The 17,875-nt window shown below is 41.9% G+C and overlaps 1 protein-coding gene across 1 annotated transcript; it reads left to right on the top strand.

Annotated features, from left to right (window-relative positions):
- Window positions 1-6,606: 6,606 nt before the first annotated feature.
- bhlhe23 (basic helix-loop-helix family, member e23) lies at window positions 6,607-7,290 on the top strand (the record flags this gene model as incomplete). The annotated part of the gene is made up of 1 exon (XM_083976292.1): window positions 6,607-7,290. One exon carries the CDS (start codon window positions 6,607-6,609, stop codon window positions 7,288-7,290), a length of 684 nt encoding a protein of 227 aa, XP_083832418.1.
- Window positions 7,291-17,875: the final 10,585 nt, after the last annotated feature.

A 17,875-nucleotide genomic window follows, 5' to 3' on the forward strand; every position in this document is an offset into this window, starting at 1 on the left:
ACACACCAATAGAAGATACTTTCCTGCCACATGGTGGTTCTCCGCCGTCACTGCAACCAACGTGAGTGCTCGGTGTTTTGTACGCCACCATTGTATGGCAACTGAGCCTGCAGTTGCCATGGCGACACAGAGCCGCAGCGGAGGCTTTAAAAGCATCTTGTATTATTAGTTGGTGTGTTGACACTTTTTTTGCATTTCCACCATTCTCTGTGAATCAGAGGCTTTTAGTGCTCGGTCCCCCTGGAGAAAGGTGACGACCATGTGTAGTGCTGCCAGTCCAACACTAGAGGATCACAATCGACCGAGGAGTAAAATTGTGCCATCGCTGACTGCGCTGGGTACTTTTCTCACCATGGATCAGCTGTTAAAAGCAAATATTTCACCTATTTTTATTGTTTTTATTTTTTAGTGTAGGCATGAAACCTGTTTAGAAATAGCCCCTTTTCTAATTTTTAGATGTCTACAGATAAATAGGCTACCCACAGGGCAAAGCTAACAGATATAAATCACCATAATGAAAACAGGAAATAGGCCTTCTCAATTGTTTTTATTTACTGATGCATAAACACAGTGTGTTGTCCATTATGTGGTTAAGGCACTTTTCAATTTCAATTCGTGGGCTTTTCTGCCATCTGCTGGTCCAAGTCTCGTACAGTCACACAGTACAGTCTCGTCTGAGAGAAAATGAACACATGATACACAGAAATGTCTTCTGTGACACTGATGACAGACACTGTGTTTTTCATTATCATTTCTGTCACCATTGAAAGCATCTATTGTGTCATGTGCTAAAGATTTAAACCCACTGAAGCAGCAATTTGTGATTTAATGGGTCGGATGTAAAAAATCTCCCCCTTCTTCTTTAATGTCCATGTAAAATTTGTCTGGTGTTAAATTTGGATGTCAAAGGTTGGAGGTGGTGTGTTGTAAAAGCTTAATTTGGCTTCAGCCTGGTGCTGGGAAAAAGGTTAATTGATGTTTTGTTTTGTTTTGTTTTTTAATGAAATGATGTGTTCATGTAATTAGTTATGGACCAAAATACAATGTTTTCACTCTCAATATCAAATACATTTCACATATTTTGGTTCTATGTTTTCTTTGGAGCCCTTTTTTCAGGCTTTTACTGGATAGGACAGTAGAGAGGCAGAAGGTGGGAGAATGACCTGCAGCAAAGGGCCACATGTTGAATCGAACCGGGGTCGCTGCAGCGAGGACTATAGCCTCTGTATACGGGGCGCCTGCTCTACCCACTGAGCTGCACAATGCCTGTAGAGCTTAGACCGTGTTTAGTCACCTTGTTGAGTTGATTGTCTCCGGCATTATATCTTTGTTTTGATTTCACATCTTTGTTGCAGCTTATTTGTTTTTTGACTTAGTACTGACTGACTCACTGTCACTCAGACTGTGTATTATACCTTTGTGTTTCTCCTCTGTCCATTTCACTGTTACACTGTTAGCACTGATGACAGACCTGCATTGTGTTTAGTGCATCACGTGTATCCAAATCAATCACCATCAAAAAGGTCTGACCACCGTAATGTTTAAAGGGATACTTCACCCAAAATCGATAATTCACCAATTTTCTACTCACCGTCATGCCAAGGAAGGGTTTGGAGAACTTTTGCAGTTATCAAAACGCTTTAGGCGTTCCGGGGGGGGGTCTGGCTGGCAATGGATTTTGAATCATCCAAAACACACACACTATGAAACATCCAAATGGAGGTGTTTGGATGTTTCATAGTGTGTGTGTTTTGGACGATTAAAAAGTGAGCACAATCGACCGCCATTATATGAAAATCCCTTGCCAGCCGGACCAACCCCCCCCTGGAACTCCAAAAGCGTTTTGGATACAGTCACAGAACGACATAGTTCAACAAAGAGCCACTTGAAAAGTTACTTAAAGTTACTGCAAGAGACAAATATCTTTGTGGATATAGTCACAGAACGACACCGTTCAACGAAACAGTGACTTCAGCTTTTACCAGATCTCTGACCGTGCTACACAATCTGTGCTCAGCAAACATGTCAGAAAGACATTCTGAAGCTGCCGACCAGCAACAGACACCTGTACCCAGCACAATTCTGCACGCCCCTTCAACTGGCCCTTCTTGAGGTTAAGAAGGAAAACAAACAGCTGGCTGGAGAAAATGCATCTCTAAAGCAGCAGCTGGCCACCAAAGAAAACAGCTGGGAGCTCGAGAAGAAGACTTTGCTGGATGAGAATGCGTCCTTGGTGTCAACACTCTCCATGACCAAGAGCTGCCAGGACAACTTGCAAAAAACACTTGGGTCTGCAAAACAGTGATACACACAAGCTCCACATCTGCTCAGTGAAGGAAGCACTTCACTCATGTCAAATAGAGACAGAGCAGCTCAAAAAGCAGCTGAAGGCAAAGTGTGACATGATCACAGCAATGGAGCTCTCTCTACCCAAAACTATTGCACAGCTCAATGCAGCATGGCAGAGCCAGATGAATGCCAAGGAAGAAAAAGCAGTTGCTGAGCTTAAAACTCTGCAGAAGAGCTGTGAAGAGAGGATAGAGAGACTCATCCAGGAAAAGGATGAGGTGATCAAAAGTGCCAAGAGAAAATCAATGACACTGGACAAAGAGGACAAGGTCAGCATCAAGGACCTGGAGACCAAGATGTACCAATGTCAGACTGAATGGCGGACAAAGGTTAGCTCTGGAGGAAAATCTCGGTAACACTTTATTTGACGCCTATCTCTATAACGCATTATAACCATACTTATAATGAGTTATAATGCAGTTATAGAGCATTTTATAATGTCTTATAAGGTCAAGTATTATAATAGAGTTGTAATGCTATATAATGTGTTATACTTATTGTTATAAAGCCTTATGACAATTTATGAGTGTTTATAATGATAGTTATACATGTTTATAAGCCAATTATAACACATGCATTATCGATGTGGGCATTGTCAGCGAGTTACTAAAAGTTATAGCGTATTATAATACCTGACCTTATAAGTCAAGATAAAATGCTTTATAGTGTTTTATAGTGTTATGATTATTGTTATAAAGTAGTATGATCATTTATAAGTGTTTATAACTATAGTTATACAGTGCTATAACTGCATTATAACTCATTATAAGTATGGTTATAATGCGTTATAGAGATAGGCGTCAAATAAAGTGCTACCAAAATCTCAAACATGAGAAGAACGAGAAAGAGCAGCTGCAGAATACAAGAACAGAGAAAAAAATTGTAAATATTCTATCTATCTATCTATCTATCTATCTATCTATCTATCTATCTATCTATCTATCTATCTATCTATCTATCTATCTATCTATCTATCTATCTATCTATCTATCTATCCTAAAATCCCCTCCTTGAGCCGCCACCTTATCGTGGTGGAGGGGTTTGAGCACCCGACTGATCCTAGGAGCTATGTTGTCGGGGGCTAAATGCCCCTGGTAGGATCTCCCAAGGCAAACCGGTCCTCGATGACGGGCCAGACTAAGTGCGATTCCAAAGCCTCCTATGATAAGAGATACAACTATGGCACCTGGTGGCTGGGTCTTTGTGAACAAAGCTATTTTTGAATCATTTTGTTCTACATTTAGAAACTGTGGAGGGAAGGAGCTGAAATTCACTGTGTAAAGGATGGGAATCATCATTTGTAATGGAGCTGGGCAATCACTGTAACTGTTTGGTGCACATGACCTCCATGTTCAGCTGTGACTCACCAATCAACTTACTGGACCATTTAACAATCTGATTCAAGGAATTTCTGTTCTTTAAAGAATTGTTTCCAAACCATCACACAAAGGAAAAGGACAACATTTTCTTTAAAAAAGCAGGACATCATGATTTTGTTGATATTACTGTAAAATAGGACAGCTTCCTCAAACAATACAAACGCTGGTGACCCTTAGACACAGCTTCACAGTTTGTTTCAAATTTAAGGCTACTTACAGTATAGGTATGACTTCACCTGTCCAACAGTCTGACCCTAAAAAGTAACAACATCATGACTGTGGGATTATATTAAAAAATCAATGACGAATGATATGACAGCAGAGTTTTCAGATAATTCAACTTTCTGCAAAGTGACAGTGATCCAAATGACAGTCGTCTCTCTACAGGTTGGATTGAGATGAAATGTCTGTTTACAGTACAATGTAAATCTACCCAATGAATTAATGAAGTCACACTCAATGTCGGCTGTCTTCATCATCGTGTTTTGAAGACCAGACTCAGTCTTTACACAGGCTTGACAAATTAAACATTTCTTGAAAGAATGGCGAGCTATATCCCACCCTCAGCTGGCAATGACTCCAGCCCTGAACAGATAAAGAGTATAGGTACAATAGATGGATGAACAGCATGAATATAAAAGCAAAACAATAATTAAAAGATATTATCATTGACATTATACAGTGTATTATATACTGTAGCCTACACAAGTGTACATTGCCCTTATATATTATGTAAAATTATTAAATTATATTCTATACATTATACATACAGTAGGTTGTACATTTTTTTAAAAAAGCATTAATGTGTTTATACTTGGATCCTTAAGGAGTACAAAGACTATGTGATAAGTGGCTGTCACTGTAAATCTCAATTACTGATGGCTAAACAATTAAGCCAATCTAAAGTAAGTGCCAATTAACAGCATGCCAGTTTTAATACAGGTGGTTATAATCATTTCATTAGTGGGTTTTCAAGGCAACATGATGAAACAGGTTGAGATGCATGCGATGTGGAAAAAGAGAAAGCTGAAAAGGGACAAACAATCCTGACTAACCCTTACTGGAAGATGTGAGATCCCCATTTCAAATACATGTTACAGTAACTGAGACTTAGATAACTCCTATAATGGATATTGGACTAGTACAGGCCTCTAGATTATTTGTAATAACACAAAATGCAGATGAATGTGCAAATAAATCTGAAACCATGCCCCACCTCCAAATGATTTTTTTTTTAATGGAGGTGGATTTCTATACAAAACACATGCAACACTGCAAACCATCATTTGTTTTACCTTTGTCCTCCACAAGGTGGTACCATCACCTCATGAGTTTTCCCAACAATTTACAGTAAAGAACAAACGTAAGCAAGGAATGGGCTTGCAGAGAGACATGTGGAAACTCTGCCAGCTATACATTGCAGTAGTAACACATGAGTCTTCACCACAGTGTAATGCTCCCTAGTGAACACAGAGTGGCAGCCTCACCTTCATTATTAGGATTCATACTTAGCTGGTGGCAGTCAGGACACCTGTTCCTTAGCCTCAGGAAACATTTCACTTGCTCTTTGTCTTTAGTCTAATTGAAATCTTCTCCAGTAATTCTCTATATACTCAGCCCTGTATTACTGTGAGATTGGTTTATTTAACAGTGAATTACAGTGAGATCTACTTCTTCTGTGTGATCTTTATAATTTCATTTATTTTCTAAAGGTTTTATAATTTTATGAAGGCCAATCTACAGTAGGCCCACTTTAATATATTATTTCTGGCCTAGGTTTCATGATTGATTGTGCACATGAAGGATTGAATAAGCCAACTTGAATAAACCCAACAAAACTGAAAACTGTTTTACTTATCACCATGTGAGGAGTTTAAGATGCTACACCACCTGCAAGTGTGACTGAGTGTGACCTCTCCCTCAGCATTTGGTGCCATTGTTGACTGTGAGTGCATGTGCAAGGTGAAGAAGACACTTCCTCTGTGAGCTGAGGCTGTTGTGTTGTGTGTGGGACGTGGAGCAGAGGACAGGTCGCATGTTGAAACCTCCCAACATCCTCCTGTCCCGAGTGTGACTTCCTGCACCTGTGACAGATGATCTGCCCTGGACAGGTGAGTACTAACCAACTTTATTATTATTCACCTGCTTGTCTTAGTTTGCACTGCCCGAGAACTGTGTGTTAAAGGCTACTGCTTGTGACCCTTTAATACACCTCATTTCAAGTTTGTGAAAATGCAAATTTAGGTCAAAATAGTTTGCAACATAAAAGTGAACAATACAGTATCAGACACGTCTGGGCTGCGTGACAGTTTGCCTTGCAATTATCACGTTATGGTTGAAATTGGGAGCAGACCTGCGCTCTTCCCGAGTTAATTAAAACGCCCCCCTGATTGGACGGGCAGATAATCCCCGGTGGGCCTCGTGCTCCTACTAACTTGCGAGCAGGGCAGCGCGCGAATCACAATCTGCCCAAGGCGAGGGAGGGCAAGAAAGACGCGCGAGAGGAAAAGCGAAACTGTATAGCCCTACGAGGGGGGACACGAGCGCTCCGGTCTCACCGTGCACAGTTAAGAGAAGTGTTGTTGAACGTGGGCTATGCGCGCAACAAGGGGGAGCGCAGTGTACAGAGGAGGTGAACGCATGTAGAGGCTCAGCTTCAGATAACACAGCCTCCTTCTTGAAGAGTCAGTGCGCTGACAGAGGAAAGGAAGGAGTGAGGGAAGACAGAGGAACTCCTAGAAAACAACAACTCCTGGAGAGAAGAAGCGCGCAAGGAGGAACCTACAGTCTTTAACGCAGAAGACAGGACAGCGGCGGGGGAACAACGGGAAGACAAGACTTTTTTTCCCCCTTGTCAGAATCTGCTCCGGTAGAGAAGATGAATGTCAGCGAAGAGAACCTGCTCAAATCCATCAGCAACGACGCGCTCCTCGACCTGACGCAGCGCTACGGCCAGTCAGCCTTCGGCTTCGGCGCTGGCCATGGTCCTGGAAGTCCCGCTCGCTTCCCGCTCACACCGGCCACCGACTTCCTCTCCGGGCAGACCGCGAAGTCCAACGAGAGCGGCGGGGAGCACACCAGCGACGACGAGGACGGCTTCGACTCCCTAGAGTCCCGGAAGAGGGGGTCGTCTTTTGGGGACGACAAGCCCGGGGGGCCCCTCGCCAAGAAGTCCAAGGAGCAGCGGTCCCTGCGGCTAAGCATCAACGCCCGGGAGAGACGGAGGATGCACGACCTGAACGACGCACTGGACGGCCTGCGCGCCGTTATCCCCTACGCCCACAGCCCCTCGGTGAGAAAACTCTCCAAAATAGCCACTCTCCTCCTGGCCAAGAACTATATCCTCATGCAGGCTCAGGCTCTGGAGGAGATGAGGCGGCTGGTGGCGTATCTGAACCAGGGACAGAGCATAACTTCACCAATCCCCACCGCCTTGGCTCCTTTTGGACAGGCTGCCGTCTACCCTTTCTCGGGCTCTGCTCTCGCCACCTGTGCCGAAAAGTGCACCACTTACTCCGGGACACCGTCGAGTCTCTTCAAACACTGTAACGACAAGCCTTGATCTGGTTTCATCTCTCTTTTCTTGAACTTTTACCTATACTGCACCCATGTCGGTCTCTCTCTCTCTCTCTCTCGCTCTCTCTCTCCCACTCTAGTTATTTTTAAATCATTCTGTGGAAAAATAAGACAAATTTTAGTCGAATGCATATAATCTTAAGATATGGTTAAGTAATTATACTGCAATGTTTCATCCATATTTAACAGACGCTGCATAGAGAACGATTTGTTAAGGCCTTCTTATAGGATGAAGTCAAAAAACCCTGTCACTTTTCTCTCTCGCTTGTACTTTACAGAGACTACAGGCCATGTCCAAATTTCAAAGTTTGGGTCATTTTCTTTTAGAAATGTTCTGTCATCAGCTCTTATTTGTGATCTATGCAACAGTACAATAACAATAAGACAAGTAGAAATGCCAGGAAATGCGCCGTAGGTAATCTCAACATTTAGATTTAATAGGTACAACAAATATGAAAGGACTTCCCTGGACTGATTGCCCTGATGCTTTGTGTGTGGGGGTGAAAAAAATCTAATGTGATGTTGGCTGATATATTTTCTGAAAATATCTGTTCACAACTTTTTATTTATTTATTATTATTATTTAAGTTATTGCACATCTCACATGATTGTATTGTACAACTGTGGAAAAAAATCACCCGCTCCAAGCCCGGCTATACTATAATGGTGACATACAGCCTGTTCACGGAAGAAGCGTTTTGGTTGTGTTGCAACATGGATTTCATATATTGTTTATATGTCTTTATAATTAAAACACATATCTATGCTTGATCCCGGTTTGCTTCATTTCAACAACCATTTCACTGCCTTTTTTTTCTTAAAGCTCACATTAGGCAGACATTTTATAACACACACACACACACACACGCACTAAAATGACAAATAACAGCCACAATTGCATACAACATAAAGGTATCATATCCATTTTTTTGTTTCAAATGAGTGCTTTAGACTTCAATTAGGATGTGGACATGTAAGGTGACAGTTTGCAAATTCATCCTATAGGCTACTTTCTAGGCAGGATTTTCACAATGGTCTATGATTTAAGATATGAAGATGAAATGTAAAATCATAGACAATTAGTAACTAAAAAAAAAACCAAACTGTCGCCTCTCACGCTGTTAAAATGACTCCCAGCCTTCACCCTCTGAGTGGCTCTGCTAAAATGAGTTGGCAACTTTCTTTTCTCGCATGAGGAGCCTCTGACATGAAGAGATAAGTCTAAACGAGCTCAATGGGGCTGGTGAGGCCCGTTTGGCACGCAGTGGGGTCGGTGGCGCTGAGGGGAAGGGCGCACGAGCCGCCCGGGGCACCCAGGACCTGTCTCTGGGTATTTGGGTGATTGCAGGCTTCCTTGCCGGGCTCTTATACCCTGGACAGCTATTAACGCGATTTCAGCTCCTGTCTCCCCGCTCGACTTAATTCAGTGAACGTTACAGCGCCAGTGTCTGTTTGCAGGTTGTGGAGTGGACGCATTTAGGGAGAGGGGGGGGGAGTATCTGGAAATTGATGTTTGATATAGTGAGGTGATATTTACATCCCTGGAAACATGTGTGATTTCTTTGTCTTTGATTTATTTTATTTACCTGGAAACAGACTGGAACTTTCTTGGATTACATTTGTCCATATGTTGGTGCTATATTGTGGGTTTTCTTGTGTTAATTATATTTCTATTTAGATTTCTCTTTTTCTTTTTTGGCATAAATAAAAAACTTAACAGTTTCTGTTTACTGTATTGTGGCCAAACATGCCAGTAAATATTGTTTTTTCTAGCTGAATGGTTGTGCTGTATGTGTTTAACAGCATACATCTCTCATAAACATCTTTATTGTCCTAAACCAAGAGAAATCAGTATTCATAATCCCACAGGTGTTTCCTCCTTTAGCAACATGTCTGCATTTATTTGGTATTTCTGTTTTCATTACACAAACTAAGACACTCCTCAGAATACATTAGATCAGACGTTTAGATCAGGTCAGTCTATTTCCGCTACTCAGAAAGTGACTAAGTGATCCACCCCAGTCTCTCTCTTACAATTTAGTTTTATGTCACAACAACAGGCCACCCATGGCATCTTAAATTGGCCCTCTGATGGCACGTCTTTTCTGAGGCCCCCACGAGACATTCAGGGGCAGTGGGGATGAAATGTGACAAATGCTGTTGATGATGTGAGGACTCAGGCCCTGCGCTCCCTTGGTTTCTGTACAGCCTAATTGCCACAAATGAGCTGGTTGCCTTTTTTTTTTTTTTGCACGGATGGTTGGGTGGTCACTTTTTGCTCCCTATAGGCCCCTAATGTCAAGCTGCTGAGATATATGCTTTATTGTGTCACCTTATTATCTTAATGGCCGTCAGTGTTCATGGTGGCAGCATGTCATTTGGCATGTAGGCTGTATCTATACATCAAGACAGAGTTGAGATTTTGCTGCTTAATGCATCCTGGCCCTTTTGCCTAAGAGCAGTGGATGATGTGCACATACAATATCATAATTTTTTATACTTTGGCTTGCTGTGTGGTTTAGGGATGTGTAAGCTACATTTTGCTTGTTTGTTTTTTCTTTGATGAATGCCTGAGATGTGTAGAAACTACACAATAAAAAAAAAACGTAGCAAAACAGGTGCATAGTGTATTTGCGTAGCGTGCAAAGTGTGTGTTGGTGTGTGTGTTATGTCTTTATTTGATAGCGAGAGGTAGAAACCGTCATTTTAATCAACATACAATTTCTTTTATGCCTTTTTTAGTATTTGCATCCTAGTGTGATAGCCAGTCGTTATAACTCAGTGTTTTGTTTTCTAGTCCAAAAATGTATTAAGAAAACTAAAATGTACGCTCAAACAAATATATTTGTATAGTATAGAGGATGGTTTTAAACAATACAATTAAAATTACACACACACACACACACACTCATTTTGTTTCATGTCTAGATGCAACGCAGCAAACATGAATGGCTGAATAAGCCCTGGGCATGCCCCTGCAGAAAGTCTGCCATGTGTGTCAAGATGTAAAACCCTAAAACAGCTCTTTATTAAAAAAAAATCCTGAGAGGTCTGTAATTATACAAATATTCTGGGAGGTCGTCAGTTAAAACAACAAACGCACTACGATTTACATAAAGGGACAATTATTCCAGTTTAAAATATCTCCCTTGTATCTAATTGTTTCGTGCACAATCACAGGACACACAGAGCATAAAAATTAAAACACATTTTAATTCGCAACAAATTTACAACTACGTGGAGTATTGCAGAGGAACATAATTTTGTAATTATAATGTCCGGTCATAATTACATTGTTGCTGCCATTTATTACATTAAACACACACACCAACTAATCCATCAAAGCCAGTTCAAATTGTTGCAATATAAATATTAATCTTAAACTCAAATGATATAAATGAGATAGTACAAAATAAATCACAACATTGCAAAAACGCTGCTACAGTTTGACAACTCACCACCTATTCTCACCCATTGCTTATTGTTGACAGTGTCTCTTTTTGCAGACAAACCCACAACAGCACTACAGTCAGTGCACTACCACTCTCACGACAGCCCAGTGTGGTGCAGGGTACAGACAGACTGTGTGATGTCTGTAAACATTTGTGTTTGCTCTCAGTGGGATAGAAAGGGAGTGATTTCATTAGCATGGCTCGGAGCTTTGAGGTATGTTTGTGTGCTTTTCTCCAACCCGATGGTATAGTACTAAAACCATATGCCCTTAAGTGCGTACCTCTGCCTAATGCTTCTGACAGGGCTGTTTTCTCTAATTAAGTTCTTTCTATGTGCGAGCTCATGTGTCTGATGCACACTGTAGCACAGACTGTATTTACAACAGGGGCCTTGAAGGAAAATGAACATACTTCAGCTCTGATTATGCTTCTAGTACAGGGACCGTAAAACATTAGATTTTTTTTATTTTATTATTATTATTATTATTAAAATTTGCCCACAGAGGCATAGCCGTGGCTTTAGATGCCAAGTGACATAGAGTGTTTGGTGTTTCAGGCAGGTTCATGAGGGGGGAGGGTGGGGTGAAGAGGTGAGATAAACAACAGAGACTATAAGACTAGTGGCTGTGTGCATGTGTGTGTGTGTGTGTGTGTGTGTGTGTGTGTATGTATGAGCGTGTGGTGGTTCATGAGTGTGTGTGGGCTGGTGGAGGGAGAACACAGGACATGGACTAAGAGGTGCTGGTGCCTCAGTGTTTTCGTGCTGGCGGTGGCACTGTAAGGATGGCCCCCACTTTACCCACTCACCCACACACCAACCCACCAACCCACCCACCCATGGAACCCCAAAACTTCTCTGCTACCACTGTGACATCACACTCCGTCGTCCCTCCCAGCCCCACCGTGTCGGAAGCGATGAGTGGGTGAGTCAGTTGGTTCCGAGGAGCCATGTGATTCGGGGCGACATTGCTGCAAGTGCAAGCGGGACGGGCTGGGGCCCTTCATTCGTTAATCAGAGGCTAAAGGGGGGGTGGAGAGAGGGGATGTCTGTTTGTATGTGTCTGTGTGTTTGTGCATTGTGTGTGTATGTGTGTACATGTGTATGTGTGTGTGTTTTGTGCTCATATGGCCGCAAAACCCTCGAAACATGGCAGTCAGGCAAAGCGTTTTGCCTATCGCCACAAGGCACCTGACACCACGCATGGTGGACCCAGACAGTGTGGCAGTGGGGCCAAATTGGGCCTGGTGGGAGGAGGGAGTGGAGACGGAGGCCGGATCGCATCGCAACCGGATGACAACAGTCTGAGCTGTTGTTTAAAATGATGTCGCAGTTGTTTCTCATAGGTTTCTGCATAATGTGCTCTGTGAGAGGGTGGGGGGTCACATCGAAGGAGGTTTCGGGTCTCCACCTCCGTAGATTTGTTGCTTCCCCTCAGCTTTGTTAAAACCTTTTCTGTCCTCCTCCACTTCTCTTCTATACTCACATGCCCCCATGTTTCTCCTCCACCAACAGACCCTCCCCCTGTTTCTCTATAACTGTGCTCATCACTCTCCCTTTTAGCTTGTTGTCTTGACAGAGGATCCGAGCTGACAAACGGGGGCATCCGTTACTGTAGCACTGCCTAATCTCTGTAATGGCCCCACAGATACCAGGACTGGTGGTGTGCAAACACACACGCATGCACACACACACACACAGACACACCTTAACTCGCTGGACAAATGAACACGCAAAGCCCTGGGGTCAATAATCATCACTGTGTTCACCCTTTTGTTCACACTATAACCTCCCTCACTTACATAGACTATCTTTATCTGTTCCTCCCTCACTGTTTCTCTCTCTCTCTCTTTCCCTCTCATACACACACACACACACACACACATGCACATGGCCCCTCTTCTTGTTCGGTACCAGCTGAGGAGCACCATAGTTTTGTGGGGAGCAGGGGGAGCTCGTTATCCTCATTAATTAATGACAAAAGCGATGTAATTGGCCATCCATAATCCTCCATGCGGAGCCGGTGTGACAGGCAGGGCCAGGACCATCATCTACAGCGAGTGCAACTCATAAACACACTCAGAGTAAATGAAGACACTTTTCATCCTGTTTGTGTGTATCTCTGTGTGCGTGTGTGTGTGTTAATGATGTACTTGAGCAGCAAAACTGACTTGTAATTATAAAGTGATACCAAAAAGTTGCAACACGGGGGACGTGTTACTCTGTGTTTCTATTGCTTGCACACAAATGAAGAACAATCCAAAGTATGTCACTTGATTTTCTAATTTCTCCTCCTGTTGTGGCATTTGAGGCTCCACTGGGCCCAGGCTGGAGCACCAGGCTGCAACATGGTATACCCCCCCTCTCTGTGAATGAAAAGACAAGATTAATGGCACTTCCTGTCGGCGACGATCTTGCGCTAGCCTAATTAAAACCATTGGAACATGCGCGTGGCCAAGGATCAGTGGCTTTTAATGAGGAGCTTGTAGGCTGATTTGGGCCTCATTTTCTGCTTAATAAGGCCGGTTTAAAAAGTAATTTTGGAGGGATGTGACTCCTTTAAACCTGCTCATTATCAATGATAGCGCTTCACTTAAGTACTTCAGGAAACGCTGTGTTTAATTAATATTGTGTCGCGCACGTGGATTAGCTGACAGCCTGGAATGGTGGAGTGCGAGCAAGTGAGCAAGGGAGCTAAAATTGATGAAGAACTTTCAAGGGCACTGATTTCATTAAGCAGCTTCATTACAGCCCAAATAACTCTTCATGTCATTTCAATGCTTGGCTCACACACACACACACACACACACACACACACACACACACACACACACACACACACACACACACACACACACTCACTCACTCACACACACACACGCATGCACGCACACTCACACATGGACACAATAGGATATTTCTCTGCTGAATGGACAAGATGCACCAAGGATTTTTACATTTTGCGTGAAAATAAAACAATAACATGTTTTGCTTCAGGCATTTTGACGATACCTATTCTCTACCTGACAATATTTTTTGTATTCTTCCTCTTTGCGTGATGCTGCCATACTGTATTAGCATTAGCAGGACTGTGTTTTGTCATTTCATGTATTGTGTTGTTGTTGTTTTTCTTCTTATTGTTTTTTTTTTCTCTTTTACCCCCTTCTCATTTCACAGCTTTTTTCTTTGAAAGCTTGTAAACAGGGCTTTTAAGCTCAAGCGCTTTAAGGGCTTGAGAGTGCTGTGGCAACTTTCACTATGCTCCTCTAACCCTCCAACAAGTGAGGCTACAAAGGCTCTTATGGACCCTTCATCCCATTGTGATAATCTTCTTAGGCCCCCTGACTCCACTGTTCAATATGTATAGAGCAGAAAAGAGCCGGACTTGAGGGGCTTTAAAGTGTCCTGCAGCTCAGTCTCTGTCTAGGACCAATTACCACACACAAACAGTCTGAACGCTTTGTTCTGTGACATGAGGCTCCTTTGTTACTCTGCAGTGAGGACCAGTGTGCATCAGTCAATCAACTTTATGCTGGGATGTACGATTTAAATCTTTACATTATCAGAACCTTTAATCCTTTCCCACCTGCTTGGCTTTTACATATGACCACTCTTACTACCAACAATAGACATTAACAAAAACATTATATTATTTAAATTTGAATAATGCCAGGAGACTGGTTGAGGCTTATACTGGGACTAACATGGGAATACAGTAGACTCACAGTACTCATATAGCCAACCCACATACTTGCCTCAGCTGTTGAAACTGGCATGCTGAAGAATGCTGAAGAGACAGAGTCTGTTAGCCTGTTAGCCTGCATTTTAGCCTGAGGATATTCTGATTCCTGCTGCCTGCTGCAGGCTTTGCGGGGATTCACTGCACAACTTTTAGCTAACCAATGACTGTCCATTAGCTAATTATCATAATGCTTCATGCATGCATACCAGTTTTTCGTTTATTTGTTACCTTGTTCATCATCCTGGCACTATGAATGCTTGTACAAATGTATGCCATGAATTAGATGCTGAGATATTTCAGTGAACACATGAAAACTTTGGCCTGTTGGTGTATATCATCTGGGAACCATGAATGTCTGTGTGCGCAATTTAAATTCTGATAATACATCAGATGGTTTGGCCGTAATGGAACAAAGTGAAGAATCGACCTGCTGTCAAACTGAAATCATCACTCTGGGACCATCTCAACGTGACTATAAATCACTGTCTTGTGTGAGCGCTCTGTGGCTGCAGGCCTCAAGTGTGTGATTGTCTGATGTGTGAACATTTGGGGAAATCCCATGTACAGTGTCATCTGTACCATTTTCCCGGAGATGCGCTCCTTCTCAAATTATTCTGTTAATCTCTCTTCATTAACAACTGCCCTCACAGTTTGTTAATTATTTCTGTTTTATAAGCTTTGGCATGAAGCAAAAAGAAACAAGAAGCTTCCAGTTGGCTGGAAAAACGAGAGGTGGAGAGGGTTAAATCCAAAAACCAGCCGTTTTATTCCAGGGAAGAGATAAATTGAGAGAGAGACATACTCACTCTAATCTCTACAATGGGGACCTGCTTCTATTATTTTCGGCTTGTCTTGTTGCGAGTATTCACACTGTACAACATCCTATCAGGTAATATCACAGTCTTTGAAGGATTAGCAGGAATAAGAGGGGGTTTAGCCTGTTTTTTTTTTTTTTTTTTGAAAGGGATAATTCTTCTGAAATATCCTAACATTTTCAAACTAATATGGAAATTGATTTTTTTTTTTTTTTTTTTTTGTATCCTGAGGTTTCTTCAGGACAACATGATAGGAGAGTGGGCGATATTATGATTGATATAAGAAACAATTAGACACTGTATTGTGGGGAGAGGTAGGATTTCACAAAAAATAATTATGCAATGAACAAAAAGATGCCTCTTGTTCTTTTGTGTTCAATCTTCCAAGATTTTTTGATTTTTGTCACCACTTTCTATGCAACATTGCACGAAGGAGTTAACTCTGGCTGCTAATGCTAATGCCGCAGTGGTTACTAATACAGGAGCTCTAGATAAGCTGCTACCTTGTTATTCCTTTTTCATAGAATGCAAATAAGAGGATAATAATGTCAGATATGATCCCTGGAGACAGTTACTGTTCTCCCATTGTTTTTGGTTCTGTGTCAAACAACAGAAAAACACCTCTTGTTTGTTTTCCACGCCGTGCCCTGCTGTTTTTGTTTTGCGAATGTGAATATCTGGAAAGAGATGAAATCATATGTGAGACATACCAAACAGCACAATGAAAACAGCACTCTGTTAAAAGACAATATTGCCCTCAATTAATGAATCAATTACCTTATCTAACTACCAGGCTACTGTATATTCATCATTCATTATCAATGCTCTGCTAACCTTCCACTGTTATCTCAGTGGTCTAATAGTCGTCCCCCAGGCCTTCTGTCTCAAGGTTGATCAGCACGGAGGATGGACAAGAGACAGCTGCCCATCAGTCTCCTGCTACAGTGGGCCATTAGAGCATGGCCTGTGTTTGTGCCTACGTGTTTGTCATTTACAGGTTTAATTAGACACCGCTGTTAATGGAGGAGATGACTTTGGGGCTGTGGATGAATGACACTCCATCATCTCGGGCAGCAGGGTTACAATATGTTTCACTAAGAGCTGAGGAGGGGAAGGAAGGAGAGAGAAATACAGTAGGGAAGCACCGATAAAACAGAGGGAAAGAGTGAAGGGTGAAGGGAGGGTCATATTGATATTATTTATGAATGGATGGCTCTGTGTGTGTGAGTAGGTGTATATACAGTATGTATGTTTGTGTGTATGCGTGTGTTTGTGGGAGAGTGTGTGTGTGTTTGTTAATGGAGCCCCATACTGTAGCTCTGCTGGTGCAGGTCACCTGCCGTTCCCTCTGTTGTGTTAAGGATTATCCCAGGAAGTGAACTGGAGCAACAGTAATGTGATGCTTGCCTCTTACTGTAAGCCTGCCCAGGAGTCTCTGACACACACACACACACACACACACACACACACACACACACACACACACACACACACACACACACACACACACACACACACACACACACACACACACACACAACACACACACACAGATATACTGTAGAGAGAGAGTTTTCTCCCACTCACTCATACACAAACTGATATAAATACATAATGCGTAATTCATCAAAGGCCCATGATGTTGACTTTGTAGACTTTTTTTTCCACATATTAAAACATGAACGTATCATGTACCCAGCAGCCTCATGTCATTTTAACACAATCTATTTGCATAAACTTGAGTCATTCGTTGGAGAGATTATATATCATAATTCAAATTTTGTTGTGTTGATTTATAATTTTTGGCAACCTTATGTTATTGACTGGGTGATAGCCAAATTAAATAAATTGACATAACATAAATTGCTAACTACTTTGAAGTTGAATAATTGTCAAAATGTCAATCATTTGTTGTTTTCGTCACCTTGAGCTGTGGGAAGTTGTAACAGGCATTTTCCCACAAATTTCTGACATTTTCAAGAAAATAATTAGCTATTAACCATGCATGAAAAATAATCAGTGGTTGCAGCCCTACTTAAATATTATGATAGAACATGGTAGGGTGAAATGTCAAGTGTTTGTGATTTGTATTTAATGTTTTAAATGCAGCTTTACTGCCTCATTCATTAATATTTTGTAACAATCAAAACCTAAAATTGAAGGATCTCTGTGATGTTGTGCTCAGGTTATTCGTGTTCATACCTGTGCTGCAGTGCCACACAATAAAAAAACATGTTTTCCTGAAAACACACCGCTCACAAACAAATTAATTTATTACTTTTTGAGAATGGACAGGCAAAATATTATTTAATCCCATCCCAACAATCATAATCTTCTATTAATATCGCAGACAATACAAAAAACTGTGTTTTGTGATCCAAGCCAGGGAATTACACAGGGCACATTTATATTATCCCCCTTTTATGCGCACGCATACACACATACACACACACACACACACAAATACGCAGATTTCGGCTCTTCCTTATAAGGTGAACATGGGATTTCTGGTAATGTCCCGGCTCCATTTTCATTTTAATCATGCAATGGGATCAGACAAGCTG

The sequence above is a fragment of the Trachurus trachurus genome, assembly GCF_905171665.1.
Source record: "Trachurus trachurus genome assembly, chromosome: 7".
In the NCBI taxonomy this organism is placed as follows: Eukaryota; Metazoa; Chordata; class Actinopteri; order Carangiformes; family Carangidae; genus Trachurus; species Trachurus trachurus.